The 27,951-nt window shown below is 38.2% G+C and overlaps 1 protein-coding gene, 1 long non-coding RNA gene and 2 pseudogenes across 2 annotated transcripts; 2 read left to right on the forward strand and 2 right to left on the reverse strand.

Moving 5' to 3' along the window:
- Positions 1–2,892, forward strand: part of LOC126633990 (protein DJ-1 homolog D-like) — a 71,906-nt pseudogene extending 69,014 nt beyond the window's left edge.
- Positions 2,893–3,038: 146 nt separating this feature from the next.
- On the reverse strand, positions 3,039–12,919 carry LOC126582121 (cold-responsive protein kinase 1-like). Its single transcript, XM_050246131.1, has 7 exons — positions 12,429–12,919; positions 5,483–5,892; positions 5,111–5,361; positions 4,494–4,707; positions 4,109–4,340; positions 3,726–3,876; positions 3,039–3,605 (listed from the first exon to the last, which is right to left on the reverse strand). The coding sequence occupies exons 1-7, from the start codon at positions 12,827–12,829 to the stop codon at positions 3,291–3,293; spliced, it is 1,974 nt and encodes a 657-aa protein (XP_050102088.1). The 5' UTR covers positions 12,830–12,919; the 3' UTR covers positions 3,039–3,290.
- Positions 12,920–13,774: 855 nt separating this feature from the next.
- Positions 13,775–15,284, forward strand: LOC126582139 (uncharacterized). Its single transcript, XR_007609282.1, has 2 exons — positions 13,775–14,028; positions 15,095–15,284. It is a non-coding gene; the product is annotated as an uncharacterized LOC126582139 (long non-coding RNA).
- A 9,201-nt stretch (positions 15,285–24,485) lies between these two features.
- On the reverse strand, positions 24,486–26,250 carry LOC126582132 (psbQ-like protein 3, chloroplastic; annotated as a pseudogene).
- Positions 26,251–27,951: the final 1,701 nt, after the last annotated feature.

A 27,951-nucleotide genomic window follows, 5' to 3' on the forward strand; every position in this document is an offset into this window, starting at 1 on the left:
ATGGCCCTTATTACGACAAAAGGCACATTCATCCCTTTCCAAAGGTTTTCTACCTTTAGAGTTTCCTCTAGGTCGAGACTGTGATTTTTTCCTGCTAGAAGATGACCTCCTCTCCGATGATCTACCTCTAACAAATAAAGCTTCAGAGGTACTATCATGATTTTTATCTCTATGCCTCATTTCATAATTCATCAAGGCATTTGACACATCTTCAAATTTCACAGTTTTTTTACCATGCATAATAGTGGTAACAAAATGCTCATAAGAGTCCGACAATGAATTCAACAATATTAAGGCTTTATCTTCATCCTTAATATCCTCATCTAAATTTAACAAGTCGGCAATCAACTTATTAAAAGCATCAAGGTGTCTAATCATTTTTGTACCTTCTTTGTATTGGAAGCGGTAGAGCTTTTTCTTCAAGTGTAGCCGGTTCTCTGCACTCTTCGTCATATACTTGTCTTCCAATTTTTGCCACAACACACTTGCTACTGTCTCCCGCATCACAAAATACTTCTGAGTTTTTGCAAGGCATAACCGAATTGAAGAGCAAGCCCACAAATTTAATTTTTCCCATTCCGGCTTCGACATAGTTTCCGGCTTCTCTCCCAAAGCGGCAAGTAGATCTTGTTGAGCCAACACATCTTTGACCTCACATTGCCACATCCCGAAGTTGTTTGTGCCATCAAACTTTTCCACTTCGAACTTTGCATTTTGCACCGTAGTTCTTGCAAACCCGGAGCTGCTTCCAAAAGGATTTTCATCTTGCCCGTCTGACATCTTTGGCAACTAGACAGTACCCAAGAGCAACTAGTGCTCTGATACCAATTGTTGTGCTAAGATAGAACCAAACCTTTTAGAACCAACTCTTTGTAACCCACAGAAAATATATCAAATGAAATGCAAGAACAATATAGAAAAGACACCAAGATTTTAACGAGGTTCCTCCACAGTCAGTGTAACTGGAGTACGTCCTCGGAGCAGTAGGAGCGCACCCAATAATCCACTATCAACCAAATGGGAGTTTACAAAGTGTTGGCAATCTCACAACCCAAAAGCCCAATACACCCAATAGCTCTCACACACCAAAGAAACAAATAGAGAAAGAAATATAATGAATAATTTCTTCTCTATACATATAGCTCAAGGCTATTACTACAACAATTACTTTGGTTGATGATTACTAATCAAATGAAGCAGCAGCTTCTTCTTCTGTTTGGACTCACTGCAACTCTCCCTTGCTCTCTACAAAAAGAGCTCTTGGTTCTCTCTTGTTTTCATCAAACCGAAATGAGCTCTTTTTTTTTTCTATTTGCTTCAAAGGCAACTTGTACCCATATTGAACCAACACCCACGGGTGTTGAAGAGAACAAAAAACCTTTTCCCTATTTTCCTCCCCAAAACAAGGAAAGGTGTTGTCCACCTTCTTTCTTTATAATTTTTTATAGCCAAAAGTTGTTTGGATTTTTGTGTAGCCGAAAGCATTTGCAAGTTGGCCACTATCCAACACTTCTTAGCTAAAACCAATACATTTGGGGCTGGCTGCAAGCCGAGCTGCTCACCTAAAGGCAACACAAAGAGCTATGACATTGTTGTAATTAAATTGAAATCCGGATTGGAACACTATCCATTTCTATAGTCCCATTTCCAGCCTTACTTTAGACTAAAGTAATGATATTTTCTCTCAAAAAAAAAAAACCAAGCAAGAAAAGTAAGAAATTAAGAAATGGAGAACGATAATACTACGTAGACCAAATTTTTAAATCAATTAATGTACCATAAAAATTTAAAAAGAAGCACGCTAATCAATACTTCCACTCATCAACAACCACATTTGATTTACAAAATTTAGTTTAAATTTTGGTTTTAAGCATTACAGGCGTTTGGAGTGTCCGTAGACGCGCTCCGTCCAGGTCAATCAGCCACCTCTGCTCTGCAGCCTTTATTTCTAATAGTTCATTTATTTGGAATAAAAAAAACTGCTTGCTAGTTTTCCCGCTCTTTTTTGAAAACAATTAGCAAAAATTACTATGAATTTTTGTAAGTTTTTGGTTGCAGACTGATACTGATTCACGTGGTCACAATTTCACGCTGAATGCAACGTTTGATGACATTGATTTTAACGACTACGATGGACTAGTAATACTAGGGGGGCGATCTCCTGAGTATCTTGCTATGGATGCATCGGTTGTAGAATTGGTGAGAAAGTTTTCTGACTCCAAAAAGCCAGTTGCTGCTACTTGTCATGGTCTATTGGTTCTAGCAGCTGCAGACTCGATTAGAGGGCGGAAGTGCACAGGGTTTCCACCTGTGAGACTTGTATTGGTTGCTGCTGGGGCTCACAGGGTAGAAACTGAGGCCGCGTCGACATGTGTTGTTGATGGTGATATAGTTTCTGGGGTTACATATGAAGGTAATCCCGAGTTCATTAGCCATTTTGTGAAGGCACTAGGGGGCAACATAACTGGTTCGGATAGAAGGATCCTGTTTCTATGTAGGGTAAGTTTTGTTTTCATTTGTTAATCTTTAACGTCCTAAGTTAAGACCGTAACATTATGCTTCACGTTATTTAACTTATTTGTATGTAGAACTTCATGAAAGATTATAAGATAACTGTGCCTTTTCAATCCCTTCAAGCTCTGGGATGCCATGTCAATGCAGTTTGCCCCAAGAGGAAGCCGGTGATATCTGCACCACTGCTGTCCATGATTTTGAAGGGGACCAAACCTACAGTGAGAAACCAGGCCATATTTCGTGTTAACAACTAACTTTGACGCTCTAGATGTCTCAAGTTACGACGCTCTTGTAATCCATGGAGGTCAAGCTCCAGAGTATTTGGCACTGAATGAGAATATCATTGCGGTAGTGAAACAAATCGCCACGAATGTTTAAGGTGTCTTCATCATCCCCCACCTTTTAATGAATCAGGATTTTTCACTCGAGCCACTGGAAGAGGAGCTTAATTTAGCAAAAGGAATATATACTGGTTGGTAGCAGCTCCCCCCGACACTATTAAGATGCTATCTTCTCCACTTCGCTTTCATGTAAATAATATAGTTTTATTAGTTATAAACATGAAGAACAAACAAACGTGCTTTACAAGACAACCAAGTGTGAACATAAAACAGAAACTCCTGAAGCTATGTATCTTAAAAACTTCATAGTAATGAAGAGAAACAAATTACAAAATCAAAGCCCGAAACACCAAATAAAGTAAAAATCGAAGAAAACTTTCAAATTTTTAGGTACAAGAGTTGCAAGATTGGACTCCTTTCCCAATAGGTTGGCATTTAACGACCTGAAAGTTGAGAAGTAGATGCAGTGGCATTCGATGTGGAAGAACCATTAGAGGTTGATGTGTCTCCCTGGACTTTCTTATCAGAATCGATAAATACTGGCCTAGTAAGCGACCTATTTTCCAAATAGCTTGTGCCTTTGAGTAAAACAACAATTTCAGACATTGTAGGCCTCAGAGCAGGTGATGATTGAGTGCACATCAAAGCAATCTCTATGATTTTTTTCACATCTTCTGGTTTATAATCATTTGGGTCCAGGGTTGCATCGACCAACTCCACGTGCGAGCCATTCTCATACAGTTTCCATGCCTAGTCATTAAATTGTGAAAAAAAGTAAAAAATTTACTTTACAGATGTAAGCAACACGTGATCCATTTCTGAATCTCAATGGAATCTGAGATAAGATATAATGTAGAGTTTGGAAGTTACCTTTTCAAGTAGAAATTCACCCATAGCATCGGATTTAACTTCACTGCTCCTTTGGCCACTTATGATTTCAAGGACAACCACGCCGTAGCTATAGGTATCCGCCTTTTCCGACAATTGGCCATGAATTGCATATTCAGGTGCCGTGTATCCCCTGTCACACAAGATGGAATTGTTAAGTTGCTCTAGTGTACCGGCTCTACATAGTAGATTCATAACATTTCTGTTAATGGACAGAAAATGTGAGTAGGTTAAAAGACCGGTATCAATATGGGTGTAACTTGCAGAAGAATCCCGAATTAGCCTAGTGCCAAGGCGGAAAAATGAGGTTCAATGATCCCAAAACCTGCAGGGTTCGATGCTTGGTGGGAAGGGAAGTAACTTACAATGTTCCTGCAAATCTGGTACTGAGATGAGTCTTATCATCTGGTAAAAGCCTTGCCAGCCCAAAATCTGCAATTCTTGGCTGGAAACTATCATCCAAAAGGATGTTGCTGGTTTTTATATCTCGATGTATGATGCATACATGGAACTCCTCATGTAAATAGGCGAGACCCCGAGCTGTGCCGATGATTATATCAGTTCTTTGTTTCCAGTTGAGAGAGCCTTTTCTTGGACCTATTTCCCATACAGAATTATATCTTTAAATGAACAGCTTAAAATAAAATTCATATATGTTGGGAGTATTATGTGTATGCATATCTATGCATGCATTTATGCAGTTTCTTATCATAAATTTAGAGCTAGCTGGGCTAAAAGGCCTATAATTACCAAATATGAATCTGTCGAGGCTGCTGTTTGCCATGTATTCATATATGAGAAGTAGCTCTGGTCCTTTGCTACAACATCCAAGAAGACGAATAAGATTACGGTGATGAACATTGCTTATAAGCGTGACTTCGTTTAGGAAATTTGCCTTTGCCCTGTCGGATTGAAGTATTGCTAGTTTTTTCACTGCAACTATTTTCCCATTGTTTAGAGTTCCCTGTCAAAAGATTAGGTAACATTAAGATTATGTTTTTAGAAGTGTAATTAGAGAATGCTCTATGGAAAACATTCGTGCAGGATCAAAGACTAACATTACGATTTCCCCTTTTTACGAAAACTTTATGCATGTTTGTATCCGAGGAGATCGGACTGTATTAGACTATACACTGGACTGGACATAGTAGCTGTATTATACTAGATTGTACTGTTATTTGAAGACTTTTTGAGGTCTTTAGCAGAAGTTAAACATTGTATAGCTCTTTGCTAAGTACGAATGCAATCTAGTTCTAGACAGTGCCAAACAAGACGACTAGTCTTTATTAACTTCACAAACACAAATACTAACTTGATATACGAGCATAATCATGTCTCTGAATTCTGTATTTTGTTATTTATTTTACCTTGTAAACGTCTCCGAATCCTCCTTCTCCTAGTTTGTTTTCTTCACTAAAATTTTTCGTTGCTGACTTCAAATCTTTATATTTATAATTCACTGGTCCTTGCAACTCGGTTGCTCCTAATATGTCACCTCTATGATCCGCCATGGGCTTTCTTGAGAGTTTAAAATAGAGAAGAAATCCAACAATGAGAAGAAGACCTCCACCTCCAACTGCCACTCCAATGATGATGCCTTTCTTTCTTGAATTACCTCCTGCAAGTGTTGTTAGGATTGTCGAGTTAGTTCGATGAAGGAATGAGTACTGACATGTCATTTGGTAAACAAATTTGACAACCCTAGTAATATTGACTTACATATGGAAGGGTGTTCTTACCGCCTTTTAAGAAGGGCGCGATGTTCATAGTCTGATTATCAGAGAAGAAAGCAGTACTAGAGTACCGCAAGAAACAACCTGCGTCAACTGCCCTACCGTCGGTATCTGGAAGGCAGCTTTGTAGGTTATTGTATGCCACATTCAAGCAATCTTGGCAACCGATCTTGCTAACTGTCTCGGCACATTGTGCCACGCCGTAGACGGTTACATTTCCGCTACCACCACTACTAACAACTTCGTTCCTAGTTGCTGCAAAGAAACCGTTAATTTTAGGTGTTGCAAGCTGAAGATCTACTAGCAGTGACCCAGCAGCTGCAGTGAATGTAGTGACCTGTGATGCAGTTATATTTCCACAAAGCCCTACATTACCAGGAAGGGTGGTCTGGTCATAGAACCCAGCGCTCTCGTACCTAAACCAAAGCATGTATCAAACTTTAAAATATTTTATTTGGATAGTCAGCATCTAAACCTTAAAACAACAGTCATGTTTCTCCTGCACACCATCGTTCAAGGAAATGGTGGGAACCCATCTTTCTAACGTAGGACAAGTACAGGGGTTTCGAGGAAACAAGGATAGAACCTGGGAATCATTTAATCAGGGCAACAAAATCACTCACGTAGTTAATCGTGAATTTACTCACACGACAAAGTCAAACATTTAATTTTAGAAAGAGAAAGTACTCACTCACTTCAATTGCACAAAGAAAATATAATTTTTTTTAATTAATCAAGCCTGTCTTAAACATACATATTGAGTCCTTTAAATAGAAAGATTACAATATATTGGTAGGATATATATTTAATACTAGGATTATAGTTACTAAGCACCTAATAAAACATAACTTTGAAATATGAAAAACCGCAGACAATCAAATTTAAGATAGGAATATTTATTGACGTGCACTTCATCACATTTGATCTTAATCCAACGGTGGAGTACAAATTCAACAACAAAAGTTAATAGATCACCCATCATTGGATTAAAATCGAACGGTTGGTGACTGCTATTTGATTGGGATATATAACTATTTTTAAGATATGAAAGAAGAAACAAAAAATTTATAGTCAACTTGGAGGTAGGAGATCATTCAAGAAGAAAAGTTATCCATTTATCTTAGTCCTGTTCTAATCTCCTCAAACATTAAAACGAAGTGTATCGGCACCTTAAACCCTTTTTGTTTGATAAGGCGTGAGTCTTAAGAGCTAATGTATATATTTTCTGACGCTTATGGTAAACTTTTCTCACCACATGGCTAACCACGAACATTACGAATATTATCCTCAGCTTAGTCATTTATTACTAGGTGTGAAAATTGAAATGATTATCAAACAAACTATTAGTATTAGGCGCTTTAATGGAAAGGACTCCTACATATACTTTTTAACCAAAAACATTCTAATAATTGTATGAATATTGTCCTCAACTTAATCATTTATTACCTGGTGTGAAAATTGAAATGATTATCAAACAAACTAGGAACTTTAATGAAAATGACTCTTATATATTTTTTTTAGCCAAAAGCATTCTAATAATTTTATTTAATAAAAATGACAAAAAATAAAGACAAATGGACTAAGCATAATAAAACCCACTCTTTAGATTTATGTAGGTGTAAATCATCTCCAAAACAGTTAACAAACACTACTTTTTGCTAAATTTGAAGTGCTACCTAAAATTTCTTTGTCCAACATGAAAGACAGTAGAATATAGTTTGTAATCTCAACTCAATGATGAGCGAGGCACTGAGCATTAATATTTATAGGAATAATACAAAGCAATCCCTGTGGAAGAGGAATACAGAAAACATAATATACAATTAGAACTAGACTGGAACTAAGAGTAGAACTTGGACTTGGATTAATCTTCAGTATTACGCGTGTCCATATTGGAGTGTATTGTTCTGCACTAATTGGAATCAGACTTGGTTTATCACTCCCTCACAAACTGACCGTGTGACCACGTACGGGAAGTTTGGACAGCAAGAAGGAAAACTAAATAGCAGATAAACCCTTTGTAAGGAGATCAGCCAGCTGGTCTGTGGAAGAGACATAGCCAACAATGATCTCCTTGCGAGTGACTTTCTCATGGATGTAGTGATAGTCAACCTCCACATGACGCATACGTTGTTGATAAACTGGATTATAAGCAACAGAGATGGCACTAATATTGTCACACCATAGTCGTGGAGGAGCAAAAGGAAGATGTAGTTCACGAAACAAAGTACGATACCAAGAAAGAGCAGCAACTTTGTATGCAAGTTGGTGATACTCAACTTCAGTACTTGAACGAGAGACAACACGTTATTTCTTTGAGGTCCAGGAGATGAGATTGTCACCCAGGAAAATGCAATAGCCACCAATAGAACGTCGATCATCAGGATCACCAGCATAGTCTGCATCAGCATAGGCAATGAGATGAAGAGAACTGGGGCGATATATGATGCAATGACTGGGGGTAGATTTAAGGTAGCGGAGGATTCACTTAACAGCAACCCAATGAGTCATGGTTGGCTTATGCATAAACTGACAAACTAATTAATGGTGAACATAATATCGGGTCGAGTGAAGAGAAGATATTGCAAGGCACCCACAACACTACGAAATTCAATGATGTCAGACAATGGTTCACCATCACTTAAACTAAGGCGACGTCCACTAATGGCTGGTGTAGAAATCGGTTTACACTCCAAAATTTTGGTGTGTTTGAGAAGATCAGCGATGTACTTTGTTTGAGTGAGATGAAGATCGGTGCTAATGCAATGAACTTCCATACCGAGAAAATAATGTAAAGGGTCGAGATCCTTCATTGAAAACACCTGACTCAATTGATGAATGAGAAGTGTAATGTGAGGTGAGCTATTTCCTGTAATAAGGATGTCATCCACATAAATCAATAGGTAAATAGCCACAGAACCATCAAAGAATGTGAACAAGGATGAATCAGCATGCGATGATACAAAGCCCAAAATTTTCATATGTTGAGAAAAACACTGAAAACAAGCACGAGATGCTTGTTTAAGACTGTAGAGGGATCGAAAAACACTGAAACCAAGCATGAGGTTCCGTAGAGGGATCGATGCAATTTGCAAACATGAGAGGGATGTTGTGGATTGATAAAGTCTGATGGTTGCCACATATATACCTCTTCATTCAACATTCCATGTAGAAACGCATTTTGGACATCAAGTTGACGAAATGGCCAATTAAAGTGAATAGCAATGGAGAGAATTAACCAGATAGTTATGATTAACAACATGACTAAACGTCTCACCGTAGTCCAAGCCGTCTTGTTGATGGAACCCATTAGCCACTGACCAGGCCTTATAACGCTCTATTGAACCATCAGAACGACGCTTGATTTTGTAAACCCATTTGCTGGGAAGAACATTCATATTGGGTTGAAATGGCACTAAAGACCACGTGTCATTCCTTTGAAGAGCATTGAACTCGTCAGCCATCGCCGTGCACCATTTTGAAACCTTATTAGCCTGACTAAAACATGTAGGCTCAACGAAGTTGTGATCGACAGTAGTAGCAAAAACATCTTTTGGATTAGATTTATGAAGAGCAGCTTTGGCCCAAGTAACCATTGGATGAGTCGAAGCATTTACCTCATAAGTATATGGAACCCTTGTACCGAAGGAGTGTGCAAATGGCAACAAGTTTACAGTTGGTGGCTGATTCGGAGAAGGAGAAGATAAGGGTGGTGGTTGGGTGGGAAGGATAGGGGCTAGACTGGAGGCACATGCTTGTTTCTGCATGTATAAACTAGCAAGGGACGCTGAGTTGCAGGCTATGAGTTAGGGGCAGTTGAGATTGTGGGAGAGGCGGTGGGGTTGCGGCATTTGGTTGTGGAGATGGCGCAAAGGCAGGGACGGGATGATGTGATGGGCCAATGTCAAAGACTGGATCCATAGACGAGGAGAGCGACAATGGCGAAGTAACAATGGATTCTTTATACGGAAAGTTGTTCTCATCAAACACAACATGGCGGGAAAGAAAGATACGTCCCGTAAAGGGATCCAAACATCGATAACCATGATGATTCAAAGAATAACCCAAGAAAACACAACGTTTAGAATGAAATTGCAATTTATTATTATTATATGGAAATAAGGAAAACATGCACTACCGAAAACCTTAAAAAAAATTGTATTAAGGAGGTCTATTAAACAATTTTTTCATACAGAGAGATATTTTGTAAAAGACGTGGGGCAAACGATTAATTATGTAATTAGCAATGTGAAAAGATTTGGCCCAATAAGAAGTGGGTAAACCAGATTGGGCTAAGAGAGTAAGTCAAGTTTGAACTAAATGTTGATGTATACTTTCGGCCAAGCCATTTTGTTCAGGATGATGGGGGCATGTGAGTCGATGTAAAATGACATGTTCATTCAGAAAATTTCAAAAACCATGATTAACAAATTCACTGCCACCATCCGTTTAAAAAGCCTTAATCTTAACACTAAACATAGACTTAATCTTCAAATTTGAGACCTTCATTTAACTCTCTAAATCTAGATACCCTTCAACTCACTTTTCAATTCCACTATTAAAATCTCTGGCTCCTCCATATGCATTCAACTTGATCCAAATCTCTCTCTCTCCTCCATTAAATGAATAAAATATTGGAATTTTGTTTATTAGTAAAATAAAATATTAAACTATTGGAATGCAAAATTGTGAAGTAGGAAGTTTCGGTATTCAAATTGCCACGCAGGTCAATAAATATATTATATATATGTAAAGAGTCTGCATCGTATAATTTATTGCAGATGGTCTAAATTAGGAGAGTGTTCATAAAAAATGTTATATATCTTTCTAGTCCTAACTCATAATTGGGATGCATTATTTTAAGTTAATATGGCCATCTCCAACCGATCCAGCCACAAGGATATAGGACCGAAAATAGCCTGAAATAACACAAAAATCATCTTCAACCGAAGGCTAGGGCATAGGGCTTGTGGGCTCCACTGGGCCACAATTGCAGAATCGGGCCAACCGGCTGGCCCTAACCAACTAGTCAGCCAGTTCGGGTAGGTCCATAAATTTGAAGCCCAACAGCTACTAGCTGACATCATGCTAACGCCAGCTAGCCGTTGGATTTGAATTTTTTTTTTTAAATTTAAAAATTCTAATTTTTTTTCCTATAATTCCCTAAGTCATTAAACAATATTAAACAATATTAAACAACATTAAATAACATTAAACTTAAACAACGTTAAAACTTAAACAACATTAAAAAAAAATATTTAACAACATAAAACTTATCAACATGTGTCATTCGAAATCATATCCGAAACATTATTCATATTACATCTCAAAAAAATTATTGAGGTAGTTTAATTTAAGTAACCATATTAATTCAATTAAAATAATAAATTATGTTTTGCCTATGACCCTTTGGCCCCCTCGGTTGGAGATGGTTTTGTCACAGGGCTATGTTTGGCCTATGGCCTTTTGACCCTCTCGGTTGGAGATGGTAAGAAATATGACCTAACACTGTTCATTAAAATATTAATTTCTTGGAGGACTATAGGGGCTAAAACGAGCCATATGGCCATCATTCGGTTGGAGATGGCCTAATGATCCCCACCCTACCCCCCTTATACAAACTGATCAATAATTAAAACTTGTTTTGGTCAGCAACCATCATTCCAATTTTTTGTTAACCCGATTGGGCCAGTTGCGCTAATAATTGCCTTTTGAAATTTAATTCCACTAAATATATATTATCTGAATCATACAATATTTCTAGCCATTTAGAACTTGTTTGGAAGTATTTTAAAAAGATTGAAAGCGTTTTTAGAAGAAATATTCTTTGGAACCCATCCTTAATAAAAATGTAAATAAATCAAGCCACAACCTTTACTAGAAATATTTCCAAACGAGCCCTTAATTAAACAAATTAACTAGAAACCGCGACTAAACTTATCACAAATGTCTGAAATAAGGAAAAACAGTGTGTTTATTATTTAATTATCTTAGTTCAAGTGGGATCTGTGTGCGCATTAAAAATGTGGTCGCCGGCAGCTTGGAGTATAAAACCAGGCTGCCAAGACAAATATATATATAGGAAGCAATATATACGTGACGGTGGGAAGCAAACAACATATAAATTGGACTTCTCTATCTTATAGATTTTTTTTCCTTTCTAAATTCAATGAATCTTATCTATATATACAGGCGTTATTAGAAGTATCGACAATATTTATTTAAGCAACATGATGTATAAGACTAAATACAATATGTACTAATATTTCTTTGCTCGAAAAACATGTAATAATATGCTACTTGGTGAGCAATTATTCATTGGTAATTTTAAGATTAAATACTAATACTAATGTTTTGATTTAGGTACATGTTATAATGTCAACCGTAATAGAAATTTAAGAGAATGGTGTGGAAGTCAACGATACAAACGCCCCTCCATGCTAAACAATTATTTAGATCCTAGTTTATAATGTTACCAAGTGCCCCAAATAAAGTAATGGCCTAAAACAAACAATAATACCCCAAATATTGTAACTAGTTATTATTGGATTCAATATTAAGGATGGAGAAGAAATGGACGTATTTTTAATATTTTAATTTCAACTCATATCAGATTTAAGAATTGTGTGACTACTAGTTCTTTGTCGCATTAGGTGACCAACAAAATGACAAAGCAGATTTTATAAATCAAAATTTTAGTAAGCGTAATGTTACTGAGATCAAATTTGTGATAATATTAGTAAGCGGAATGTTACTGAGATCAAATTTGTAAATCAAAATTTTATAAATTAAATAATATGGTTGGTTGTTGATAATTGGATTATTACTCAAGTGTTTATTTATTAGTGGGGATATATAATTTGGTTTGCAAATTTGATTTAAAATTTGGTCTCCCTATCACTATCATATTAGTAATAGGAATGTTTACTTTTTTGTGACAAGTAAAGTGTACCTGAGGAAGCAACCATCATAGATGACACGACCACCGTTGGCAGCGGAGCAGTTGCGAATTTGAGACACGGCAGCGGTGAAGCAAGCAACGCAGTCAGCAGCGGAGAGGTAGTTCCTACACTGCACCATAGCGTAAACAGGGTTAGAACCCCTGACCTGCTGTGCCGTCGCAAAGTGGCTGCTGTTTTCCATCAGTTGCTTTCTGAGGTCGGAAAATGTGGCGTTGAGGTTGGTATAGAACTCAGACGCGTTGGTGACATTGTATTGGCTGCAGCCCCTGTTTAATAGATTGATCTGTGGATCTGCATCAACGGCTGTGATGATCAGACAAGTCCTTGGCCACCATAGGGTTGTAATTGTTGCTGCTAATAGCATACACAGCTGATGTATCTTTCTGTTCATCTTCAATTATCTCTGCTTATGCCCTTATCTACGATTAAGAACAAAAGATGGCTTCGTTCATCAAAACATAGATATACATAATATGAAGACTGGCGGGTGAGCTAAAATATATATTGGGGTCAATGGAAGCAAAGACATGCTAAAATATCTTATCATCATCATCCATGACGCAATGCATTTGTATCTCTCTCCACCCCACATAAGCGGGCCCTCATTGGATTAGAGGAAGGAACTTAGGCCATCTCCAACCTAAGAAGGGTGAGAGGGGTCCCTTTAGCCCTATAGCCCTTCAAGAAATTATATTTTAATGAATAGTGTTAGGTCATATTTCATACCATCTTCAACTGAAGGGGCCAAATGGCCATATGCCAAACATAGTCCTGTGACAAAAAACCATCTCCAACCGAGAGGGCCAAAAGGTCATAGACCAAACATAATTTATTATTTTAATTGAATTAACATAGTTAATTAAATTAAACTACCATATTAAAATAAGATTTTCGAACATATTTGAAGATTATTGAAAGAGGTGGCCATTTGAAAATTATTGAAAAAATTAAAGGACAAATTATTAGAAGAGAATAGAATGTGAAGAATTGAAATAAAATGAGGTAAGATAGTATGAAATGGTAAAAAGTATGTAAGAAATGGTGTAGGAAAAAAAATAGAAATTTAAAAAAAAATTCATCCAAAAAAAAAAAGATAAAAAGTGGGTTGGGCTTATCGGGCTGGCTGGCTGGCTGGCCGGTTTGTTAAACCCCACCCTCAACTATTTGTAAATTTTACATTTTCCCTAAAGCTTATGTAAATTTTACAATTTGGTCCCCTTATCTTTTACCCAATCCGAATCCACTTTTTGGATTCCCTCAAACCTCTCACATCTTGCCATGTGGTAAGCACTCAACTCCCTCTCTCTTCTCTCTCTTTTCCCAAGCCTCTCTCACAGTTCACTCTTTATCTATTTCTATCTCACTCACTCACCTCTCTCTCTCTCGCACTCTCTCTTTCCTGGCGACACCCACACCCATGCACACCAAAGAAGGCACCTCAACGACACCATCACCCTCAAGGACCTCCCTTCCCTTTCCATCATCTCCATGGAGCTCGGTGAAGCCCAAAAACCCAGAGAACTCCCCAGCGAGCTGTGGTACTCAAACCCAGTTTCCGGTCGATTTTGTCCTTTTCACGGCAAAATGAAGGTAACAATTTGTTCCCCTCGTCTCTACCTTTGTTTTAGTACTTAGATCATAGGTTAAGGTGACCAAATGACCACGATCGGAGCTTGGAAGGCTTCAACCTTCCTTCCCGACGAGAAACGGGTCGAATGACCCAAGCTCAGTGAACCCAGGCCCTTTGGGCCGTTTAGGACTCAGACCTTAGGCCTGTTAGCCATTTAAACCCAACCCAAATCTTTTTATTTTTACTTTTATTTTATATGTTTAAAAACTCAAAAACCTATGGCCCGGGCCTTCAAGCCCAGGCCTGTTGAACCCTAAAATCCAGGGCCTTCGGCCTATTAAACCCAAAACCCTTCTCCCTTGGACGGGTTACTGGCCCACTGACCCAAAGCCCAAGCCCACTAGCCCAGGCCCAAACCCAGTTCAAAACCCTAGCCCAACCACGCGTGGCCGGCAAATTTTTCGGCGACCCACGACAATGCTAATATTTTGGAATATCATATTATATCGAACTGATGTTCTTTGTAGTATATATGCTGGATGATTATATGCTATTTAGAACATGCTTTTACACACTTCTTTATAGTATAGATGATGGATGACTTTATATTATGAAGATGTTTTGAGATATATGTACCTATGTTTAGAAAGACTATGTTCAATGGTTTTGTGCCTATCTAGTGTTCACTGTTCCTCCAACGAGCGAGGGATATGGTTGTTGGTTGCGGGCTGGGAGAAAAAATCTCTGGCTTCGGGCCAAGAGACATGGAGCTGGCATTGGGCCAGGAGAAATAATCTTTGGCTTCGAGCGCAGAGATATAGTAGTTGGCATTGGGTTGGGAGATATTGTTATTGGATACCACTATTTAGCCCACTATATACAAGATATGTTTTATGTAGGTTTTATGGCATGCTAGGGTTTTCAGAAAACCTACTACATATTATGCTATAGATGTTTTCATAAAACTTTGGGGGTTAGTATGTTGATAACTGTTTCAGTATTATATATATATATATATATATATATATATATATATATATATATATAAAAACTTAGTCCATTTATGTTTCTTTTGCGTTCCCTTAGGACTTAGGGACGAGGAATACGATCTAAGATACCAGGCATTCCTCTACTAGTGATACCACGTCATCCTCTTTGCTTTGACTTCTATTGTAATAGCACATCTTTATTTTATCTTCCGCTTGTACTCTGAATTAGATGTATGCTCTGAACATGTCATGCATTATCATTATATTCATTGTTGGCAGTTGAATATCATTATGGTATTTTGTAAGACATATATATTAGTATATTATTTTTGTAGTTCGAACGAATTTTATACGCATGTTTTACATGTTCTTAGCATATGCATTCATTAAATGGCTTGCGTCACTTTTGGGTGTCGGCCAGCACATGGCCATCCCGATGTCTCTAGGACATCGGGATCGGGGCGTGTCACGATTGGCCTGGTTGGCTGGTTTTGGCCCGGTAGGACCCACAAGCCTAGCCTTCAGTTTGAGACGATTTTCATATCATTTCGGGCTATTTTTAGCCCTATGGCCACCTCCAACCCAAGGAGGGCCAGAAGGCTCTCTTTAGCCTTATAGCCCTCCAAGAAATTATATTTTAATGAACAATGTCATGCCATATTTCATACCATCTCCAATCGAAGGGCCAAAGGGCTATATGCCAAACATAGCCCTGTGAAAAAAAACTATCTCCAACCGAGGGGGCCAAAATGTGAAACCCCGTCCCTAATTTGTATTATTTTCATATTGTTGGACTTATGAAATTACCAATTTACCCTTAAGTTGACTTTCGTTGACCGTCTCGTTGAAATGCATATTTTAAATTTTATTAATTTATTCTTATCGTACTCATCTCCACGAACGCATAGGCGCGAACAGATTCGAAATTGGTTTTGTAACGAAGATTCTGCGTTCGAAACGCCCAATGTTTTTAAATATTTTCGTGTTTTGTCCTTAGTGACCTTGTATTGTGAATCACTGGAACCCACAATGTAAAGCTTATCCTCTTGCTTTTCCCCTTTGTCCTGTGCATCCCCCCTCTTCCCTTATCTTTTCTATTTTCTATCATTATCTCTTTCTCTATAGTCTTACTCTCATTTTCTCTCCTCATTCTCTCTAACCTTCCCTCTTCAAGAAGGCAACACAACACACAACAAACAACAACAACGACAACACTCCCACCACCGCCCAAACCAAGAGCACCACGAGCTTCATCTCTTCCTCACAAGCCTAGAACACCCAAACTCACCTCGAACTTACTTTCGGATCTTTAGGATCGAAACCCAAGTTGGGCCGCGACCTTTCAAGCCATTTTTTCAGCCAAAGCACAGTAAGTTAATCATCAAGAAAGGTATCATTCTCTTCGTCTCATTGAAAAGTATGATTTTCATTTTGAATCATTTGATTTCATTGAGTATTGAAGAAGTTATGAACGTTTAAAGTTTACCTAGTTTCTGGCGACCTCCGAGGCTTTCAAGCCATTTTCCGACCAAACCACGGCAAGTTAGCCATCGAGGAGGGTACCAATCTGTTCGTCTCGTCCCGAGGTACAATTTTCTTTTTTGAATCACTCAATTTCATTGAGTATTGACAAAGTTATGAATGTTTAAAGTTTACCCAGAAATCCGGTGTGTTCCCCAATTTTCCCACGGACCAGTCACCTTTCAAGCCATTTTTCGCCCATCCTATTGTCCTTCGGACACCGGCAAGCTTTTCATTATGGGTCTCAGTGGCTCACAATACAAGGTCCCTCAGGACGAAACACGAAAATATCTTAAAAATGTTCGACATTTCAAAAGCAAAATCTTCGTTCCAAAACCAATTTCAAATCCATGCATGCCTACGTGTTCGTGGCGATGAGTACAATAAGAATAAATTAATAAAATTTGAAATACGAATTTCGACGAGACGGTTAACGAAAGTCAACTCAATGATAAATTGGTAATTTCATAAGTCCGACAATATGAAAATAAAACAAATTAGGGACGGGGTTTCACATAAAAGGCCATAGGCCAAACATAATTTATTATTTAAATTGAATTAATATAGTTAATTAAAATATTAAAATAAGATTTTCGGATATATTGGAAGATTATTGAAAGAGGTGGCCAGTTGAAAATTATTGAAAAAAATAAAAGAAAGTTTATTGGAAGAGAATAAAATGTGAAGAATTGAAATAAAATGAGGTAAGATAGTATGGAATGGTGAAAAGTATGTGAGAAATGGTGTAGGAAAAAAAATAGAAAGTTAAAAAAAAAAATGGGCTGGGCTAAAAAAAATTCGTCAAAAAAAAAAAAGTTGGGCTCATCGGGCTGGTTAGCTGGCTAGAGATGGCCAGCTCACTAACCTGATTTAGTGGTTTTGGCCCGGTGGGGCCCATAAGCCCTTTGGCCTAGTCCTCGGTTGGAGACGGTTTTCATGTCATTTCGAGTTATTTTTAGCCCTATAACTCTCTGGTCGGATTGGTTGGAGATGGCTTTACATGCATAATGGTGGGTGCACTTTTCTCACAATCTTGTGATGCTTGCAAACTATTTATCATTTAGATGAGTTTAAATTTTAAAATTTGTGTCTACCCGCTACATAGTGATGCCCTTCTTACAAGCCTACTATAAGATTTTGTAAAATAATAAAAGAATTTACAATATTGGGGTATCACAATAATAATTTCAATTATGCGGGTGATCAAATTAGACACATATGGATGCAAATTTCTTCATCCTTGTTCTTGGACAAAATTGCAACTACAAAACAAATAACACCTTAGGTCAAGGCCAAGAGCCTCACGTGTCTACGATGAATGGGGATAGTCTGCTCACGCTTCTCCTCTGCTAGATCTAAACTTGTGGCCATCTCCATATTGTTCTGCTCAATGCTTGGCAGTAGAGTGCTGATGCTTGGCACAATAATGTTGGGAGGAATGATTACTTCCGAACCAAATGCCAAAGAGAAATAAGTCTCACCGGTTGCTCATCTTTTGGTGGTGCGACATGCCCATAGACATCTAGAGAGTTCGTCTAGCCATTTTCCCTCCTTATCGGTGAGTGATTTTTTAAGGCAGTTGAGGATTGTCTTGTTGGATGCTTCGGCCTGCCCATTGCCTTGAGGATACCTCGGTGTGGACATGTGCTGCTTGATGTCATACTTTTGGAAGAACTTCGCCAGATATTTGCCCACAAATTACGGATCGTTATAGGTGATGATAGACTGAGGGATGCCAAATCGGCAAATGATGTTCCTCCATATGAAGCACTCTATGTTTGTCTGAGTTGTGGTCACCATAAGCTCTACTTCTACCTATTTGGTGAAGTAATCGGTTGCCACAATCATCATGCTTCTGCCCCGTGTAGCAGGCGACATAGGTCTTACCAGGTTGATTGCCCACTGCATGAACGATTAATGACTCATCTGTAGGTGTAGTTTTCTGCCAGACAGTGCTGGTACTGGCTTGTAGCGTTAGCAGCAGTCGCACTTTTGTACTAACTCCTTAGCATTTTGGTGCATGGTAGGCCAATAGTAACCTATATTAAGAGCTTTATATGCTAAGGATCAGCCTCCGGAGTGGTTTCCACAAACACCTTCGTGGATTGAGCTTAAAACCTTCAAGTCATCGGGAGGCGTTAGGCAACGGAGATGTGGTCAAATGTAGGATCTTCGGATGAGAATGCCATTCCACATGCAGTAGCGTGCTGCCTTTGTTTGGAGCTTTCTAAACTCCAACCTTTCTGTGGGGAGTGTGTCGTTGACCAGGTAGTCTATAATAGAACTTTGCCAGTTGGGAGTTATACTAACCTGTGACACTTCGGCTGTCAGCTCCGCCTCTATGTTTGGCTTGTCTAGATATTCCACCGGAATTGAGCGTTTGAGTTGGCGGTCAAAGGCGTAGCCTAAGCGGGCTAGCGCATCTGCGTGGGCATTGTCTGCCCGCGGAACTTGAGTGAAAATGTAAGTTTAAAATGCCTCAAGCTGCTCACATACCTTCTCTAGGTATTGCGCCATCCTCAGATGTTTTGCAATGGACTCCCCTGTAGTCTAGCCGGTGATTAGCTGGGAATCAGAATGAATTGCGAGCTTTTTCACCGCAAAGTTTTTTGCCATTAACATTTATTCTTCAATGTACTAACCCTCAGTTTAGAAAACTCATATAGCATAAGTAGTAATAGGTTTTCCGAAAACCCTAGCATGCCATAAAATCTTCATAAAACATATATCATATATAATGTGCTTAGTAGTAGTATCACAAAGACATATATATATATATGTATGTATATGTATATGTATATATGTGTGTGTGTGTGTGTGTGTGTGTATAACTTCATTAGGCACGAAGGTCCTACATCACCCGACCGAAGCCATATGTATATGTATATATGTGTGTGTGTGTAACTTCATTCGCCACGAAGGTCCTACATCACCCGACCGAAGCCATATATAAGTATCATAGCTCGTAGCCCCTACATTACCCGATCGAAACTATTTATAAGTATCATTCGCCCGTAGGCCCTACATCACTCGACCAAAGCCATTTAATGATATCATTCGCCCGTAGGCATATATATAAGTATAGAAAATCATGAACATAATACTTCCAACATATATCTCATCGACACTTAATAGCTCAAACATCATGTCATAAATCATATTCATAGTATATAATCATAAATCTTCCAAAGTACTTAAATCTGATAAAGCATGATATTTCATAAAGCATAAATCCGATAACTCATAAACGTTTCATAAAACGTAGTCATAAAATCATTCTTTTCATATATGCATTTCTAATAATAAAATCATGCATTTGGAAGAGATCCACTCACAAATACTCTGTCGGCGAAGAGCCGCCCAAACTAGAGATGACGAAATCTCCACTAACAAACACACTTAAGCACATAAAAGGAACAATTAATTAAATGGAAAACTAATGAAAATGGCTTGAAAACTTTGAGTTTTAATGATAAGGACAAAATAAAGTGTAAAGTGAATAGTACCAGGATTGACTTTTTAGTGTAAAAATGTGGTTTTTCATTAAAGTGAACAGTATCAGGTGCTTTTCGTTAAAGTTCCCTTAATTAAACTCTACTAAAATGAGTGAATTTGAGAAAATGGAGCATGGATTTGGAATCAGGACGTCAAAATTAGTCTAGGAGAGGTCCCAGCTAAAACCCGAAAAAAAGTCAACCAAAAGTCAAAGGTCAACGATAAAAAGTCAACAGATCAAGTCAACGGTCGGGGGTCAATGGGTCGGGTCAACGATCAACGGGTAGGGTCAAAGGTAAACGGGTCGAGTCAACCCGGTCACTGGAAAACACACTGGAAACTAGGTTTTTGGCCGGAACTCTGAGCAATTTTCAAAGTTTCGTAACTTCTTCGTTTCTTAACCAAATTCAACCCATAATATATCAAAATGAAGCTAGGAAAGTGTAGAAAAATAATATACCTATTTGGAAGCCCAATGTTTGCTAGAGATAGCTGAAAAATGGCTTGAAAGGTAATTTGTCCGCGAGAAAACTGGGGAACTCGCTTAATTTCTGAATAAACTTTAAACGTTCATATTTTTGTCAATACTCAACGAAATTAAGTGATTCAAAAATACAAATCATACCTCGGGACGAGCCGAACAGATTGGTACCCTTCTCGATGGCTAACTCGCCATGGTTTGGTCGAAAAATGGCTCGAAAGGTCTTGGCCCGACTCGGGTTTCGATCCCGCCAATCCGGAATGAAGTTCGAGGTGAGGTTGGGTGTTCTGGGCTCGTGAGGGCGAGAGGAAGCTTATGGTCCTCTTGGTTTAGGCGGTGGTGGGAGTGTTGTCATTGTTGTTGTTTGTTGTGCGCTTGGGGGGGATGTTTTGAGAGGGAAATGAGAGAGCCGAAAGGTGAGGGAGAGAGTTTGAGAGAGAGAGAGTGTTAGATATTTTCAGAAAAAGAAAAAAGGTGTCACATAGGGTAGGGGGAAAAGTAAGGGGACAAGGGTGTAGAGGTGGGTCCTAGTGACTCACAAATTAAGGCCACTAAAGACAAAAAGTGAAAATATTCGAAAAACGTTCGACATTTCGTAACGTAAAATCTTTGTTATAATTCCAAATTTGAATCCGTTTGCGCCTACGGGTTTGTGGTGATGAGTACAATAAGAATAAACTAAGAAAATTAGCCGTACACATTATGTTGAGACGGTCAACGAAAGTCAACATTCATGCCTCAAGGGTAATTTGGTAATTTCATAAGTTCGATAATACAAAAATACGACAAATTTAGGACAGGGTATCACAATCTACCCCCTTAAGAGAATTTTGTTCTGAAATTTACTACCTTAAGTGAATAGGTACCGATATTAACTCTTCATCAGTTCTTCTGTTTCCCATGTCGCTTCCTTGACTACGTGGTTCCTCCACAACACCTTTACCAACGGAATGACCTTGTTTCTCAACACTTTATCCTATCAGTTGACAATCGCCACTGGCTCCTCAACATAACTCATGTTCTGTCTCACTTCATGTATACGGCCTACTTGCCCACTTGCTTAGCGAATTCAACGATAAGCCATTGATATTTCAATCTGCAGCTCATAATATCGACAACACATTGTTGTCTCCATAAACAAGCAGTAACTTCCCAAGGGTGCAAAATTACCATTTTGTCCAAACTCCAAGGCGACATCATCTGAAGCATACAGTTTCCCATATCAAAATTTTGATCCTTCGAATAATAGTTCACAATACTCTTATGTCTAACAAGTGTTGCCTATAGAATCTCTCATACTATGTCTCAAATAGTGCCATAACCAAATCGAAAATAATAAACGTTGTCGTAAACAACTCCAATAGAGGTCGATGCAATTTTTAAGCATGCTGAAACCACATGATGGATGAGCACAACACGTCTTCCAAGGTCTAGATAGTTCTTCAAATTGGCCAACAGTCTGAGAAAGAAATGTGGTATAGGACAACAACTTAGTACCCATGGCCTTTAAGAAGGCTTCACAAGACTTGGAAGTGAAACACGCATCACGATGAGGTACAATAGTGATGACATGCCCTATAACTGAACAATGTGATTCACAAAGCCTAAGTGAGCTGATTCATTGAACATTTCTCTCAGATTTAGCGAAAGGCTATGCCGAGAAGGCTAAAGGAACACTCAAGAATTTAAGGGCCAAATCAAATCCATCAAATCTAGATACAAGATAACTTGATTGAATGCATAACTTTGATGCAAGAACATGTGCGAGTACCTAACTTGATTTTGTGGTGGCAAGTCGAGATGGTTGAGCACGGACTCGACTCGATTGGTAGTCTAAAGTAATCTGATAGGTGGGAACTTAGACTTTTTCCTATTCCAATATTCACAACAACTTATTACAACGATAACCTCAGGGATATTCAATCACCAGTGGTAATGATTCGCTTAAAAGGGTGTTAAAAGGTAATTGAATGACTGATGGTCACAGCTAAAACTTTCGAATCTGAGTGGTCTTCCTGAACAGTCTGTCTACTTTAGAAATGATACAAAGTGTTGTAGGGTAAACATGAACCAAAAGTTGACTAGAATGCCTTCTAGTACAAGGAGGTGAATCTGGGATTACGGATGAAATCGATGTTAATCGAGACGTCTAACAAAGTCTAGAAAGTATAGTTCTCACGGATTGGTAGGTAATATGCTGAGTGAGTTAATCAACAAATACCGAAACGTCATCATAGTCTCCACGTGTACAAGGTGGTTTGTACGAGAAATCTATGGTGACATTCACCCATTTCCATTCACATCCCCAGTGGGTCCTTGACAACCTAAAAATGACAACCATGGAAATTTCTTCCCACCTTCAAACAGGAATAGAAAGAAATTGAGATAAGCCCGATGACTTCCATCTCACCGCTTCCACTTACCAGTAAATCAGACATTTCCTCACATATTCAACCATATCCCGTTCATACAATACTAGTAGAAATTGGACGAAATAGTGGTACAATTTAGTACTACCAGTATGGATGGCATATGCTGAAATGTGAGCCTTGTCAAGATTTTTTTTTCACAGCTTTCTTACCCAATGGCAGAGCCAGAAATTTAAAGCGATGGGGGTCAAAAATAGCTTTAAAAAACCATCATACTTTCATTTATAATTGTCCAAGACGTGTTCTCATAATTTAGAAACGTCATATCATAACATTAATATCAATAGAATCAAATACATCTTTCTCAATCTACACAACCAAACTATCATTCAACCATTAATCACTCATCTTATTAAGATGTGGATTCTTCATAATTTTCATGACCGAAAAAGCTCTTTCAACTGAAGCAGTCGCAACAGTTAAAATGAATGATAATTTCACTAGCAAGTACACCAAAGGATACTGTCTATCTCTCTTTGTCTCCGCCACTTTTTTGCAAGGCTACTAATTCCTTTCAAAGCAGAAAACTCATTATGTAAATGACGTAGCTTTGTTAAATTAAAAAGGTATTAATTAAAAATTATTTTTTATATTTTTATGGATAAGTTTACAAGTAAAAGGTTATTGGGATAAGTTTACATAGCAGCGTGTTGCTACAATGTTGCTGTTGTAGTGTTGCTATACGGGTTCATAAAATTTTCAAAGGGATAACTTGACAAGGTTATTGGGGTCAAGGGATGCCAATGCTCCCGCATTGTCTCCGATAGTGTTCTTACCATTAGGCAAAAACAATTTGTTTCTTATCAACAGAGTTCTAACTCCTTGGACTTTCAAATCCCGTCTCATGTCATCCGACACTTGCTTATTCAAACTCGCACATTATTGATCAAACTCTTGGGCTTCTTACTCGAAATCTACCGATGCATGTTTAACATAAAAGTGAGCCAACAATACTCATTGTGGATCGGGCGCAGAAGTAAAGCCAATTCTTCCAAGGGAAAACAATAGTGGACATGGATAGCTCGGATAGAGGTAAGTTGCCCATGGGATTTTTGACTAGGAGCATCAACTACGACAATTGCCTGACCAAGATGGTACTCAAAAGTGCAATCAAAATCACCGACGAGTTCCATCCACCTCTTCTGTCTCAAACTTAACTATTTTTGTGTGAAAACACACTACAACTTCTTTGGTCAGAAAGGATGCAACACTTCTCACTGTAGAGGAAACGTCACTAGATTTTACAGCAAGGGAGATTGTTACCGACTCTAGGTCATGAATAGGATAATTCTTTCTGTGAGGTTTGAAATGCTCGGGGGCATAGGCGATGACCTTCCCATGCTACATCCGAAAACAACCCCAAACGTGACAAGGATGCAAAACAAGAGACCTAAAACTCACCATCAACGTCAAGCAAAACAAGGACGAAAGCAAAAAGTTATGTTCCCAACCTTCGTCCCACATAGATTCATACCAAGAAAGGGTGTCATTATGTTTTCTTCATACGTAACAGAAAACCTGCTCTGATGCCACTTGATGCAGGGAAAAAAACAGAGAGAGTATTATTGAAATCTCATGCACAACTAGACCCAAGGAACATATAGAGAACTAGTCTTTGTTTACATAAAATCATTCAAAATACATCCTCCCCCCTTCCTTAACAATTCTAGCCTTTTAATAGGCCTAGCAACAACCTAATTAAACACTAGCACAACTTCCTAGGCCACTACAACATAAGAAATAATAATCACCAAGTTCCAACCCAATCACATAACTAAAAAAACACAATATTCTAAATACTTGATTACTAGGGATATTAACTAGATTTGAAAACTTATATCAAGATCCCTACTTAATCAACCTCCTTAATACACTGCATCAGAAAAGGTGAGTTTTTGGCAAATTGATCTAATTTTTTCATTCAGCCTACAAGCTTACTCGTAATCAAAAGTGCTCAATGTTACTAGACCGGCTTAAGAAGCTCTACTACTTGCGATTTCCTCTACAAGCCATCATTTGATGCACAACAAAAATCCAGGAAGGAAATAAGGAAGGAAAGAATTACTTGATGGTTATATTCTTGATAAAATTTGATCCAGAACTACAACAATGTTGTCATAGCATAGTTGGATATAGGATGCGTCTTTGTCCCTAGCTGCATAATCGAGCTGCAAATGCACAAAAACATGGTCAAGTCACTAAATCCATTTTTTGCACCAGACTAAGAGCATTCACCCCCTGAAGACCCGAGTCTAATTTAGTCGTCCCATAATATCGCTTGTAAAGAGAAAAGAAAGACCCAAGTTTTCACAATGCACTCACACCACAGTACCACAACAAAGCGACGTCATCACTTTATATTCTTTGTCATTATCTTATCGTCTGTCAAAAGTAAAACGAATGGGGTTTCTTACTCTGGTAACATTGTTGAAGAGGTCAGTATAAAGCTTCCTGAGTTGGGGCCTCTCACTTGCTAGTTTCCCTTGAATTATGGTGTAAAAATCTTGCTTTAACAACGATGAGCTCTTCCTCAGAGCTGCCTGTAATTCTCTTCACGACTTGAACTCTATCAGATCTTTCACTTCCAACAAAGCTTACACGTGCCCTTTGACTTCGTCCTCCGCTTCTGCAACCGTCTGATCAGGCGCTACAAGTGGCAGCTCAAACCCAAAAGCAGCTTCTGTGAAAAGTGCTTCTTTTGTCAGCAGTGCCACCCAGCTTATTGCTGCCATTGCTCCCATTCTTCTTCTTTTGACATGGAACTCAAAACCCTTAAGTGGCAGTGGCTTCTCCCTCGACTTCTGAAACTCGTAGGGTTGTTTCAGAGAGCAAGAAATTGTAGGATTCGTGTGTTGCAGTATGGCTGGTTTAAATGCCATTGTTGTTCTTCTGCATAGGAATACAGAGCAAACAAACAGTGGATATGGATAGAGAGAAAAGCCTGCCTGTGGGATTATGGGAAGTGGGTGGGGGTGGAGGGTTGGGATAGGCTGGTGTTGGGATTAGGCCTGGGCCAAAAATATAACATTGTCACCCTACATAACAAACAAACAAACACACACTTGTACGAATATAGTCATTTTCATCAAATTTTGTTTGAGTTTTTTTATACAACATTTCATTTTTTTTAATTCTACAACTTTTGTTCTCAATATTCACGTTTAGTTTTTTAGTTGTCTTTCTTTGGCCATCAATTATATTGTCTTATATATGGTGTTTTTAATTAAAAAAATTAATATTCCAAAAAAAAAAAAATTATTGACAAAAATGAAATTTTTTAAAGAGGTTGTTAGTACTCTATAATTTACTAGCCAATTATCATGCGCTCGAGCATGGCACCAATTTTAATTTTTTTGTATTGGTATGGAGTTTTGTAATAATAAATATTGAATTTATAGTCCTCTTATGACTGATTTGGTACACATGATTGAATTGAAATAGATAACCAAAGTATGTTGAAGGTGGAAGTGAATGGTTATTCATTTGGAGGAGATTAGAAGAGGATTAGCTATGAAAGAAATCCATATCTTTTAATTTTACCATATTAAGGAGGATTTGAATGGATAATTATTCTTTATGAGTAATCTATCTATTATTCTCTAGGTGGTCATAATTTTATAATTTCTCTCTTTAACGCATGTTTAATTTAATATGTTAACCATTTTTCAATCCAATTATGTGTTATAAACGAACTTTTATTGCAATATAGAAACTTCGTTTCGATAGGCCTGTGTATGTGGAAGAGGATAAATAGTTACCTTAGAACATCTTCAACGCTTGTCCTTGTACCTGTCCTCACCACCGTATGTCCTTAAATTTAAGAACTTTGTGGCTTTCCAATGTGCTAGAATTACCAGTCCTTATAGTAGACGGACTGGCCGAAGACGGAAGACCCCAAAAATTTCCTCACAATTGTGGACTGCTTAGGTACTCTCAAATGTGGTGGGCCCATGTTTATTTTGAGTTAGGTGAAATCCCTATCACATGATGGGACTCTCAGAATGCTGTGCAACTTTCAATGGGCGGGTCTTACTACTTATTCTTTTATTTATTGGTGGGATATCAACGATTATGAGAGTATTTTTCTTAGTTTTTTTTTTTTAACTAATTAGACTAACAGCTGCAAAATAAACTATGATGTTTTAATCATTGATGATGCTTTTGTTACACAAAACTATTTTAGCTTGGACTAGGTTTAGTGACTAAGTTAAATGATATTAGTAAAGCGTTTGGTGCAATGTTCGATTAAAAACTTGATTATTTTTTATTATTTAATTCATATTTATTAATATTTTATTATTAATTTATCTTTTTTTTTCTAGAATCATCTCTCTATCTAAACTTATCCCTCTTTTTCCTGTGCCACTTTCTCCCTCTTCCTTTCACTATTTTCCTCCGTTTCAACTTTTTTATTTATTTATTGGAATCCTCTTCATTTCACACCTTTTTCTTCGTTTCACCATTTCTATAGAATCTGCTGCCCACTATTCCCTCACCTCCCCCTTTTTTCCTCTATCACTCTCGCCCTCACCTCTCCCTCTTTTCCTCTATCACTCTCGCCCTCACCTCTCCCTCTTTTCCTTGTGCTGAGGATTCGTCGGAGCTCTCCACCCAACGCCTCTTCTGATTTTTTTTTCTTTTTTTAGGAAAAATATCAGGATTTTCTAGAAATTTTACTTTTTTGTGGAGGATTCATCTGTAGGTGCTTCTGGGGGTTTTGCTGTTTTTGTTTCGAAATTTTTGGGTTGAATTTTGAGATTTAGGTGGTGGGTGGGGGTGGTTTCAGATCTAGGCATAGGTGGGGGAGTAGGAGTTGCAGACGACAAAGGCATTCAAACGATGTTGGAAACAGGATTAGCAATCCCATGCTTTTTGGTGGGTCTGTCTAAGTTGATGCCCTTATCTATGCTCTCACCAAACACGGATTAGTAGGCTTAGCTACCCCAATCGAGTCTAGTGAAACTTAACAAGGGCAAATTTGTTTCACCTTCTTAAGTGGGAGTGGACTAGCTAGGACTACTATCCTAT

Source organism: Malus sylvestris, chromosome 9 (genome assembly GCF_916048215.2).
Source record: "Malus sylvestris chromosome 9, drMalSylv7.2, whole genome shotgun sequence".
Lineage (NCBI taxonomy): Eukaryota > Viridiplantae > Streptophyta > Magnoliopsida > Rosales > Rosaceae > Malus > Malus sylvestris.